This window comes from Mesoplodon densirostris, chromosome 7, assembly GCF_025265405.1.
Source record: "Mesoplodon densirostris isolate mMesDen1 chromosome 7, mMesDen1 primary haplotype, whole genome shotgun sequence".
NCBI classification, from domain to species: Eukaryota; Metazoa; Chordata; class Mammalia; order Artiodactyla; family Ziphiidae; genus Mesoplodon; species Mesoplodon densirostris.
The window spans coordinates 56786101-56798920 of record NC_082667.1 but is presented as its reverse complement, the minus strand read 5'-3'; the positions used below and the strand labels follow the sequence as shown (position 1 = coordinate 56798920).

The 12820-nt window shown below is 36.5% G+C and overlaps 1 protein-coding gene across 9 annotated transcripts in view; it reads left to right on the top strand.

Moving 5' to 3' along the window:
- The window catches only part of EMSY (EMSY transcriptional repressor, BRCA2 interacting), an 83135-nt gene that overhangs the window by 24517 nt on the left and 45798 nt on the right, over positions 1 to 12820 (top strand). For all 9 annotated transcript variants that reach the window (XM_060103551.1, XM_060103557.1, XM_060103550.1 and 6 more), the window contains 2 exons: positions 2845 to 3121; positions 11569 to 11823. In XM_060103551.1, coding sequence (XP_059959534.1) covers positions 2845 to 3121; positions 11569 to 11823 — 532 coding nt within the window. The remainder of the gene's footprint in view (positions 1 to 2844; positions 3122 to 11568; positions 11824 to 12820) is intronic.

The window sequence follows — 12820 nt, the reverse complement described above, 5'->3', positions numbered from 1 at the left end:
CCACCTGCTATGTGCCTAGCACTATGTTAGATGCTTCACATCATTATCTCATTTAATCCTTATAATGATTTGCAAGGTAGGTATTATTATCCCTATTTTATAGATGAAAATTGGAACCCAGAGATTTTAACATGTCCAGGGCCCTGCCATTTGTTAGTGGCAGAGGCAGGATTCAGCTCAGGTTCATTTGACCCTTAACTTCTGGTCTTTTTGCCATATTAATCTACTTCTCGGTTTATATGATGGCTGATGGTTGTGTTTGTAGTAGTGCTATATATGTGTTTACTGGTTGAGTCTATGTAGAAGTATGCTGGTCAACTCTATAGAGGTGTTTGCTGGTCAAGACTTGTATGTCTCTCTTCACTCCTCAGATAATCAACAAACTCCTTAAAGTAATGGATACATACTTAGAATTCTCTAACACTGAAATATATAATAATAATGATATAATCAAAGCTTCTTTGAGATGTCAGTACTGAGTACAGACATACTCAGTAAGTTTGACTGACTGATTTAATTTCAGAACTTCTTTAGGACTGATAAAAAAATGCAAAAGAATTTCTCCCTTAAATTCTTTGGATTTTTCAAAACAATTTTCTCTCCTAGGTAGGTGAAAGTAATTTTGGTGAAAGAGGAAAAAGACACTCTGTGTTGTTTGGGGTATCATTAAACTACCATTATACTTGCCCAGAATAAAACTGATACTACAGATTTATAAGTACTTTTTGTGTTCTCAGCTGTAAAATGGGGATAATAATAGTATCTCTGTCATAGGATTGTTGGGAGATTTAAATAGGCCAATGTGTATTAGCTCTAGGAGCTAATCTTGTTTCTGTTCTTTTCCTTAACCCTGCCATTTCCATACATCAAGTCCTGTTGACTCTACCTCTTAAAATAATCTGAATCTGATCACTTCTCTTTATTTTGACTACTAACACCCCAGTCCAAGCAGCCTCTACCATTTCTTGCCTAGTCTACTGCAGTGGCTTCTTTACTAGTTTCACTGCTTCTGCTCTTACCTCTTACCACATAGCAGCTAGAATGATCTTTTAAAATATAAATCAAGTTTTGTTGTTTCCTTACTTAAAATCCTCTCATGGCTTCCTATTATACTTAGTATAAAACTTAGATTCTTTACTCTGGTTTACAAATTTGATCTGGACTCTGCTTACTTTTGCAACCCCTCCTTACCCTATATGCTTTTGCTACACTGGTTCTCTTTTCTGTTTTTAAATACATCAAGCTAATTCCTACTTTAGGTCCTTTGCTCCATCCCGTTCTCTCCATCTGAAATGCTTTGTCCCGTATCATCTACACTTTTCTAGTCATACTGGCTAACCTTGAAGTCTCTTTCCTGCCGCTATTTTCCTCCATTCTGTGTATCTATGAGCAAATCCTGTTGGTTTTACCTTTAAATATATTCAGAATCTGTTCACTTTTCATCAGTTCTACCACAAACATTTTGGTCATTGAAAGAGCCTCCTAATTTGTCTGCCTGTTTCTACTGTCTCTGCCCTGCTGTACTTTTCACCTAGCAGATCGAGTAATGCTTTTTAAAAAGTACTTTATTTTTTAGAACAGTTTTGGATTTATAGGAAAATTGAAAAGATAGTACAGAGAGTTCTCATATACCCTGTATTCAGTGTCCCCTATTCTTAACAATTTATATTAGTATGGTACATTTGTTACAATTAATGAACCGATGTTGATGCATTAATATTAACTAAAGTCCATGGTTTATTCAGATTTGTTTAGTTTTTACCTATTGTCTTTCTCTGTTCCAGGATACCACATTATATTTTCTCGTCATGTCTCCTTAGGCTCCTCTTGGCTGTGAAAGTTTCTCAAACTTCTTGTGTTTGATGACCTTGACAGTTTTGAGGATTACTAATCAAGTATTTTGTAGGATGCCCCACTACTGCAATTTATCTCATGTTTTTCTCATGATTAGACTAAGGTTATGGGTTTTTGGAAGACCACAGAGATAAAGTGCCATTTTCGTCATAACATGTTGATATGCTATCAACAAAATCTTACATCACCTAATCCCCCATTACTTTGCTAAATCTGTCTCCTACTGCTGTCTACCTTATAAATTTCAGTCTCGTTCACTAGGGTCCTTGAGGTTTCTTGAGCATACCAAGCTTGCTTCTGCCTCAGGGGCTTTGTGTTTGCTACTCCCTCTTCCATTGGATGCTCTTCCTCTAGGTAGCAACATGGATCAACCCCTACTTCTAGTTTCTGCTTAGTTGTCACCTTATCAGAGAGCTCTTCATTGAACGTTTTATAAAAAATCATGCACCACTTCCATTTTCTTTTATTTCCTACCCTGCTTTATTGTCTCTTCCATTTATCTCTACATGACATATATTTACTTTTTTATTTGTTTATTGTTTTTCTCCCCTTACTGGAATGTAGCTCCTTGAAAATAAGAACTTTGTCTGTTTTGTTCATTCCACTATCCTCAGCCTCTAGAACCATGCCTGGCACATAGTAGATGCTCAACAAATATTTATAAATGAATGACTATCCAAATTATTTTCTAGAAAAATTGTGCCAATTTATACTCCCTAAGAAGTATATTGAAATGCTTACTTTACTGGGTCTTGTACAGCATTGAATATTGTCTTTTAAAATGTTTGGTTGGTAAAAATTGTTTCTTTTAAATACATTTTGATGATTACTAGTAAAGGAGAGCTTTTGTATATTTTTAGTTATAAATTTCTTTTTCTTGAATTGCTTCATCATGTTTCATAAGCTATTTTTAAATTGTATATAACTGTGAGTCTGGATACATTAGTAGTATGGTAGGTACATGAAAATAACTTATTTTATCTTCCTTAGGTTATTATAGTGACCACATCACCAAGTTCAACCTTCGTGCCCAACATTCTCTCCAAATCCCATAACTATGCAGCAGTCACTAAGCTTGTACCAACATCAGTCATTGCTTCCACAACTCAGAAGCCACCAGTGGTTATAACTGCTTCACAGTCCTCTCTGGTCAGTAGTAGCAGCAGTGGCAGCAGCAGTTCTACACCATCACCTATTCCTAATACAGTTGCAGTAACAGCTGTGGTTTCTTCCACACCATCTGTGGTCATGTCAACAGTAGCACAAGGTAAGTGGTAATTCATCAGGTAATTCTGTCCCTGTGTTTATGGGAATTTCTTTCTTTTTAAATATTTTAATTTTATTGGATTATAATTGATTTATAGTGTGTTAGTTTCAGGTATAGAGCAAAGTGATTCAGTTATACATATGCATATATTCATTCATTTTTAGATTCTTTTCTCATATAGGTTATCACAGAATATCACAGAGGTCCCTGTGCTATACAGTAGGTCCTTGTTGGTTATCTATCTTATATATAGTAGTGTGTGTATGTTCATCCCAAGCTCCTGATTTATCCCTCCCTGCAACGTTTCACCTTTGGTAACCATAAGTTTGTTTTCGGTATCTGTAAGTCTTTTTCTGTTTTGTAAATAAGTTTGTTTGTATTTTTTTAAAAAAGTAGATTCCACATGAGTGATATCATATGATATTTGTCTTTCTCTGCCTGACTTTACTCAGTATGAAAATCTCTAGATCCATCCATGTTGCTGCAAATGGCATTATTTCATTCTTCTTTATGGCTGAGTAATATTCCATTGTATATATGTACCACATCTTCTTTATCTATTCCTCTGTTGACGAATTTAGGTTGCATTTAGGTTGCTTCCATGTCTTGGCTATTGTAAACAATGTTGCAGTGAACATTAGGGTGTGGGAATTTTGAAGAAGACTTCATGGGTGTGTTTGTATGCTTTGGGTGTGAGGGTACCATCTGTTATATCAGAGATTACCACTTTCCCTCCCCTAGTTTGAGAATGTCAAGATAGTGGGTTACTCAGTTTCCTTATATTAATATCCTTACTCTGAGTTTTTTTTTTTCAAATGCACAGTACCTAGTCACCTAGACAATTATGTAGGTTAAATCTTGTCACCACAGATTTCAAAGGCATATACAAAGGCATATACAAATATCTGTAATATAATGAAATTTTTAAGTGAGGAACTTGAAATTATTTTACTATAGGTTTTTTCAGAAGAAACATTAAATATACTGTCTACAACCTCTTCAAAGTAAGTTACCCAATGATAAGAAGTAGGGGGAAGAGGATGATTTCAAGGACATGCCATTCACCTTTTCTTCAGGCTTCTAAATTTTTCTATATGGGAGGAGGATGGAAAGTATTGAGAGGAACTGAGGCTGAACTGAAGGACAGTTGCTGCTTAATAGCAGAGGAAAGGAAATGTGGAAACCTCAGTTCCATGTTAGCTTAAATCACTTGAGCTCTCTTCCACATCTTTGTGTTCCTCTCATATAAAGATCAGATAGCGCACTGTCAGAATTTTCTTTTTATAGTGTTGGTAAGTCTTAAGATGGGAATCAGAGGGCGCCATTTATTATACAGAATTCATAGCCGTGGTGTAGTCTTTCAAAGGGAGCACAAGAGCAATATAGAACAGTATTTAGTATTCGTTTTCATTGAATTTTACTTGCACAATATATAGCTTAAGATAGGCTGAGACTTGGAAATATCCTAGTTTATGAACTAGTGGTGATGCAGGTGCTCAGATAGGAAAACAGTGTTTTTCATAATTGCTTTAGTAATTTTAGTGTGTTCCATATAACTGTTAGCAAGGAAGAGGTTACATAGATGCAGATGCAGTCAGTATTCATTCATTCAGGTCTAACTGGTAAGATGTGAGAGTATCTGTCCTTTTCTGCCTCCAATACCCATTTAATGTCTCAGTCAATGATAGGAAATAGTAGGCTTGAAATTTTCTTTTATTTGTTACCTTAAGTAATTTAAATAAACCATTCCAATCTTTCTGTTTGTGCAGCAGTAAACTACAACATAGTATTATTAAAAATAGAAATAATTTTTATATAGAAAATCTATATAAATGTTGGTTGCAAACATGATCCAAATTCACCATTTCAAAATTTCAAGGTGATGAGAGAAGGAAAGACCACCTGTTTCCTCACCTGACTGACCCCTGTATCAAAGTTATCATCCATTGATAGTTGTTGTTCCCTTCTAGTGCTCATCACACAGTTTGCCAAAGTGTTGCTGTACTAGAAGGATTACTGTTCTTCCAAGGAAATTGTTATTATTTGAGATAAGAGGGGTATTTCTCTTAGTTACTATTGAAATATTTTTAAGCAAAATGAATATTCCATGCTTCTGTTTTTCATTCTTATGTTTCTCCAACTATCTTCTGAATCTCTTGGGAACTTATGACTTCCCTATTTTCTCTTTGTTTCTTAGCATCCTATATCTCTTTGAGTCCTACGTCATTTTAGGGGAGCTAGACATCTCAAGATTTCTCATAAATTCAATACAGCATGAAAGATGTAAAAGTAAACTATCCGAATGTAGATACTCAAGGAAACTATATGATTATTTTGGGGTTTTGTTTGAGATATTTAATTTAGATATAAGTGCTAAGGAAATTAAGGCATTTTCTTTTAAAAAGGTAAATGTTAGTGGAAGTGCTAATATATAAACTGCAGTTGTGATTCTGACTGCAGGGCTTCTTTAGCAGCTCTTGTGTGGGTGCCTAGGGGACAAGGACATTCAGTGTCTGCTTCTGTTGGGGACTAGAGACAGACTGTTTTAGATCTGATGTATCTGTCTCTGGCTAGTCTTATAGGGGCAGCTGGTCATAGAGGGGGAAGAGTCTTAGTAGCAATAACTTCGTGGCTGACTCCATGTTTGTAAGTCTAGAGATGGTTCCAGAGGTAGGGAGTAGGGGGATTGTGTATGGTTGGCTCATACAGGAAGTCTTAAATTCTACCAATTAGAATGTTTATTCTGAATTGGTCATCCACGAAACAGGATAACTGAAATTTTCTTTATTATGGAAAATTCCAAACACATAAGTGGATAGAATAGTAAAATGAACCCTCATTGTACCCATTACCCAACTTGAAGGATGAGCAACACATCGTCAGTCTTGTTTCATCTGTACCTGCTATTTTCCTCTACACATCAGCGTCACTGATGTGTAGAAGCAAATCCCAAATATCATATAATTTCAGTTATAAATACTTCAGTATGTATCACAACTCACAATACCACTATCACATCTAGAATTTTAAACAATTTCTTCATATAATAAAATATTTAGTTAGTATCCAAATTTCCTTGATCATGTCATAAAAAATTTTTTTTAAAGTAAGATCTAAATAAGGTCCACACATAGATTGATACGGTTATATCTTTTTTAACTCATGGGTCCCTCTTCTGTTTTTTTCTTTTCTTTTCAAATTATTTGTTGAAGAAATCAGTCATTTTTCCTGAGAGTTTCCCGTAGTCTGGGTTTTGCTGATTTTAATTCCCATGGTTTAACAAGTTCTCCTATTTATTATTTTTTATTAAATTTATTTATTTTATTTATTTTATTTTTGGCTGCATTGGGTCTTTGTTGCTGCGCATGGGCTTTTCTCTGGTTGTGGCGAGTGGGGGCTACTCTTCCTTGAGGTGCACAGGCTTCTCTTGTTGTGGAGCACGGGCTCTAGGCATGGGGCTTCAGTAGTTGTGGCTCACGGGCTCTAGAGCGCAGGCTCAGTAGTTGTGGCACACGGGCTTAGTTGCGCCAAGGCATATGGGATCTTCCCGGGCCAGGGCTCGAACCCATGTCCCCTCTATTGGCAGGTGGATTCTTAACCGCTGTGCCACCAGGGAAGCCCCTCTCCTGTTTATATTTCCATAAAACTGGTAGTTAAATCAAGAAACTTGATCAGATTCAAGTCTGATTGTTTTTGGAGATATGGGGAATGAACGTTCGATACGTGGTATTCCTGATGTATACCTATAAGTGTATTTAAGTGTACTTCCTGTGCATCATTTTAGGAGGCATATGTCTGGTCTCTAATGATATTAACATTAATCGGTAGATATAAGTATTACCAAGTGTTTTTATAGCTATTGGTAATCTTTCCCTAGATCATGATTTTATTGGTAGTTGCAAAATGAATTTTATCTTCATTTTCTTCATTTATTAGCTGGAATTCTTAAAGAACTTTAACTTACTACCATGGGTTATCCTGAGGTACAGTTCATATAGGAATTATTTCCATTTATTTATATGTTTTCAGATAATAAGATGGTTCAGTGACCAATAAGATTTTTGTTCCCCATATCATTAAGATTTCTGATGTCTGTCAATCCATCACAAATATTCTTTTGGTGCTCAAGTTGTCCAATCTGTTGCAGTGGGAGCCTCTTCAAGTTGGCTTCTAAATTCTTTTGACACAATCACAAAAGACAAATTGATCAAATTTTCCTTTTTTGGGCGGCGTCTATTTGTAGTATCAGTTATTGAGAGGAGTGTAAAAACCTCCAGCTGTAATTGTGGGTTTGTACATTCTTCACTTTGTCAGTTGTTGTCACACGTATTTTGAGCTCTGTTATTAGGTGCATGCACGTTTAGGATTGTTGTATATTCTTGATGAATTGACTTCCTTTTTATTATAAAACATTGCTCTTTTTCTCTGGCAGTACTCCTTATTTTGGTGTTTACCTTTTCTGATATTAATGTAGCTACTCCAACTTTCTTATAATTAGGGTTTGCATCATATTTTTCATCTGTTTACTTTTACCCCATCTGTGCCTTTGTATTTATAATACATCTCTTATGAACATTGTATAGTCAGGGCTTACTTTTTTATCCATTCTGACCATCTTTGCCTTTTAATTGAAGTGTTTATTAGTCCATTTATATTCGACATAATTATCAATATGATTGAGTTTATGTCTACTATCTTAATAATTGTTTTTTTATTTGTTTTCTGTATTCTTTGCTTTCTTTTCTCCCATTTTACTGTCTTCGTTTGGATTTATTGAGTTTTTGAAGAAAAAGGATTCTATTTTATCTCTTACATTGGCTTATTAGCTCTACTTTTTTTTTTTTCTTTTTTAATAATTGCTTAGGGTAGGGTTCTCCTCCTCCACATATGGACATTTTGGACCAGATAATTTTTTGTTGTGAGGGGCTGACTTGTGCATTATAGGATGTTCAGCAGCATTCCTGGCTTTTACCTACTAGGTACCAGTAGCACGCCCTCCTGTCATGACAATAAAAAATGTCTAGTGATTGCCAAATATCCAGGGGCAAAGGGGAGAGCACAGTTGCCCTGGTTAAGAACTCAGCTCTAGAGCTTACATTATACATTGTAGATTGTAACAGTCTGTCTTCAACTTCCCATATTGTGTTAGAATCTTTGAATAATACACTTCTATTTCTATTTCCGCTCTCTCATCTTTGCACTCCAGTTATCATACATTTTAATTATATATATCATAAACCCCACATTGTATTGTTACTGCTTTTGCTTTAAGCAGTCAATTTTCTTTTAAAGAAATTACAGAAAGGTGGGGGGGAATCTTTTATATTTACCAACCTCATGTACTTTTCCTACTCTAGTCCTTGGTGTAGCCATTTCTCTAAGGAGCCCTGATTCATTTTAGTGGAAAGTGATAATTAGAAGAAAATTTGGGTGCTAGATACGCTCATTGCTAGTGTGTGTGTGTGTGTGTGTGTGTGTGTTTGTGTGTGTCTGCATGTAGATTTATACACACACTCATGTATATACATCTATATTTATTTCTATATGTTGAAAACTTTTGGGTCCATACTGATATGTCCAATTTCAAACTCTGCTTGTTAATTCTAGTTTTCTCCCTTCTTCTTCAAAAACCTAGCTTCCATTACCTTTCATATACTTCCTTATTTTATCAGTTCCCACTCTATAACCAATCTGTCATTGTTGCTGCTGTTGCCTCTACCTTCAAGCAGATACCTTCCTCATTCCACTCAGGTTCTGACATTTTGCAGACTTCTACTTCACTCCACCTGAGTTCTGACACTTTCCCCATGTCACCCTTTTGCATGATGTCTTTCTCACCCTGCTCAATTCTGACACCTGTGCCAGGCCACCCTCCTACCCAGAAGTCTTCTTCACCCAGTTTGGACTCTGATCCCACCCCTTCCTGTGGACATCCTGTTCAAGCTTTGAGACCCTGTGCTAGGTGGCTCACATTCATGGAACCCCTCTTTATCCTACTTGAGTGCTAACTCTATATGTGGGACTGTACCCTGAGCTCCCACAGCATGTACTCCCTCCTCAACCTACTTGGACTCTGACTCCCATGCTCAGTCAGTCTCTGCAGTGGGTTCCAACACCCCATGCTTAGCCATTATTCTGCTTAGCCATCCAGTTGTCCATTGTGCTTTGCAGCATCTGATGGCTTTAGCGCTAAATTTTTGTGAATCGAAGAGCAAAAGGAAGAAGAATGGGGCTTTTTATTTGTTAAAACAAAAATAACATTTATTACAATTTGTAATGATAGATTTGTGTGATCATTTGATTGTCTTCTCTAACCTTCCTGAAGGTAGGGACTGTTTCATGGATATAAGAGTTTCCCAAGGATACAGCATAAAGTATATGCTCAGTAAGTTTTTATTGAATGAATAAATATCTGAAGGAATTAAGTACTTTAATAAGATCACACAGCTATTATGAGTTTATGTGTTGAAGACATAATTTTTTTTTTTTCTTTCGGTACGCGGGCCTCTCACTGTTGTGGCCTCTCCTGTTGCGGAGCACAGGCTCCGGACGCGCAGGCTCAGTGGCCATGGCTCATGGGCCTAGCTGCTCCGCGGCATGTGGGATCTTCCCGGACCGGGGCACGAACCCGTGTCCCCTGCATCGGCAGGTGGACTCTCAACCACTGTGCCACCAGGGAAGCCCTGAAGACATAATTTGAACACAGTTCTCTGATTCTGAAGTCACCCTGACTGCCTTTACATTAGATACTTTTCCTATATAAAAGGATATAGAAAACGTAGATTAGTTAGGGAGTTACTCATGTGCACAGTTTACCTCAATTAATACAAGAGTTCATTATGAATGCAATATAAAGGTTAAAGTTTTCAAATAGTTTAAAAATAGTGTCTTTTACTTGAGTAGCACTTTATATTCATTAAGTTATAAAATGTTGGTACTGAAAAGGGTTCCAGAGATAATCTAGTTCAGTACAACTAAGCAGTATAACATACACATGTCACCAAGATCCTAGCATTCAGGGAGGGATGGGAGTGGGCAAGGCAGGAGAATGTGTAAGTAATGTGAGTAAGCCCTCCAGGTGATTCTGACTACATGTTTCTTTTGTCTTCTCTCAAACTAACTATTCCTCAATCTATGATTTTACCTGATACATATAGCAACCCTTAGACAATTATAGGGCAAGGCAAATTCAACATATGGGGAACCTGAGAGAGTCAGGGTGACTTCTCAAGTCTTCTTCATTTTATTCTCCAGAAACATTTTACATAAAAATGTGATATTATTTAAATTTTTTTCTGTAATACAATGTAAATGTCATAGTGGGGCTGTGGTGGAGGAAGGAGTGAAATAGCCTATTTGATAATTGGAACTTGGTAATTAGGCCATCAAATTATCAGTTTCTTTTCATTGTTTTATCAGTGCTCAAAAAGTTGATACGGAGAGTCATATTCTAGGTTCTTTCTGTGAGGAGTATTAATTTAGTTACAGATAATAGTCCTATTGTGTTGTTGATGAATTATAAGATTACTGATGAAAAATCTTGGAGAGGGAAGAATTTCTGTCAGACTTACACATCTTTACTGAAAATTATTGGTATTTGCTACCTACACATGCTTGCTAATATTAGTATTGCATTGAAAAGAAGTGTCTTAAAACCTTGTATCACGAGAATTTTTTTGCTGTGGATATATTGAGTAGTATGCCCACTTGTAACTTTTCACATGATTATTTAATGACCCAGTTCTCAAGAAATGATTTTATTTATAGATTATTGGAAATGAGACATAGAAAAGCTGTTGTTCATTGCCATGCTGAATAATTCAAAAGGTGAATGTTTCAGTGTGAATTATTTTGTCTAATGCTATGTTTAAATTGACTCATTAGAACCTGAAAAGTAATATTCGAAAAACTGTATTACAAATAAGATTCAAAACCTAGTTTGCTTTGTTCTTTTTTTTTTTTTAAACATCTTTATTGGAGTATAATTGCTTTACATTGTTGTTAGTTGCTGCTGTATAACAAAGTGAATCAGCTATACGTATACATATATCCCCATATCCCCTCCTTCTTGCGTCTCCCTCCCACCCTCCCTATCCCACCCATGTTCTTTTATTCACATTGAGAACCTATGTTTTTAAAGAGAAAAACCTATTGAGAGACATGTGTGAGAACATCCTGCCTGATACTTCGTTTCTTTTGTTTTGACTCTTCACCAAGGGAAAATCAGTTAGTTTTTCGAGTGTTAGAGCAATGATGCCTCCCTTGCAAAGTTTGAGGACTAAATATAAAATATGTAAAATACCATAGACATTATATCTGACACTAGGTGCTTAATAATCATTATTTTTGTTGATTTACCTAGTTTTAAACTATTACTTACTACAATAACCAGAAGTAGCTTTAATTATGTTTTACTATTAAATGTTCTAATCCTTACTCTTCTATAGGTGTATCTACATCAGCAATCAAAATGGCATCAACCAGACTTCCTTCTCCCAAAAGCTTAGTGGGTGCCCCAACTCAGATTCTTGCACAGTTTCCTAAACAGCATCAACAGTCTCCTAAGCAGCAGTTACATCAAGTACAGCAACAGACACAGCAACAGGTGGCCCAGCCTTCTCCAGTATCTCATCAGCAACAGCCTCAGCAGTCTCCTTTGCCACCTGGTATCAAGCCTACCATTCAAATCAAACAGGAGTCAGGTAAATGGAAAATGTTTCAGGAGATGGTAATTCTTCCCCAGTCACCAGTTCTCTGAAGATTGTGATATATATGGATTCACTTCCACATACAGTTTCCTCAAGCATTAGAGTTTTAATTCCAAAATATATTTTGAGACCCTCCTGTTGGAAATACTTACATAGAGAGAACTGGTTCTTGGGAATAGAGAAGGGAGAAAAAGCTGTTTGCACAGCAGGAAGAGGTTTTTTTCAGTGAACTCTCAGAAGAGATAAAGGAAACAAACCCAGACTTTAGAACTATACTTTGGAGCCCATTGGGGTTATGGGAAGTGAGCAGTGGAAAAATTAGTCTGGGGAGTCTTGTGTTAGAGGCCATATTGTGAATCTGGCATAAATTTGTCATGGGCAGAGGTGCTAAGATTAAAAGACATTGTGTACAGTGAAGAAGTTTGTGGTGTAACAATTTAACAGTTTATTGAAAGCATCTCTAGCACAGTGGGAATGCAGGGGTAGGAGGCAATTACTCTTAAGTTATCGAATCATAAAAGTATTGAATAGAAAGGCAGGTAGGATGGAGGCTTAGATACAGGGAGACGAAGAAGCCTCTTAATGTACTTAATATCTTTAAGAAAAGAAAATGGATTTTTTTCCTCCACTGAAGCTGGATTTTATTTGGTGATAGAAAAGGACGTTGGGAGATGCTGACATTTTCAGTTTTTTGTTTGTTTTATTTTATTTTATTTTATTTATTTATTTGTTTATTTATTTATGGCTGTGTTGAATCTTTGTTGCTGTGCACAGGCTTTCTCTAGTTGCGTCGAGTGGGGGCTACTCTTTGTTGTGGTGTGTGGGCTTCTCATTGCGGTGGCTGCTTTTTGTTGTGGAGCATGGGCTCTAGGTGCACAGGCTTCAGTAGTTGTGGCATGTGGGCTCAGTAGTTGTGGCGCACAGGCTTAGTTGCTCCACGGAATGTGGGAGCTTCCTGGACCAGGGATCGAACCCATGTCCCCTGCATTGG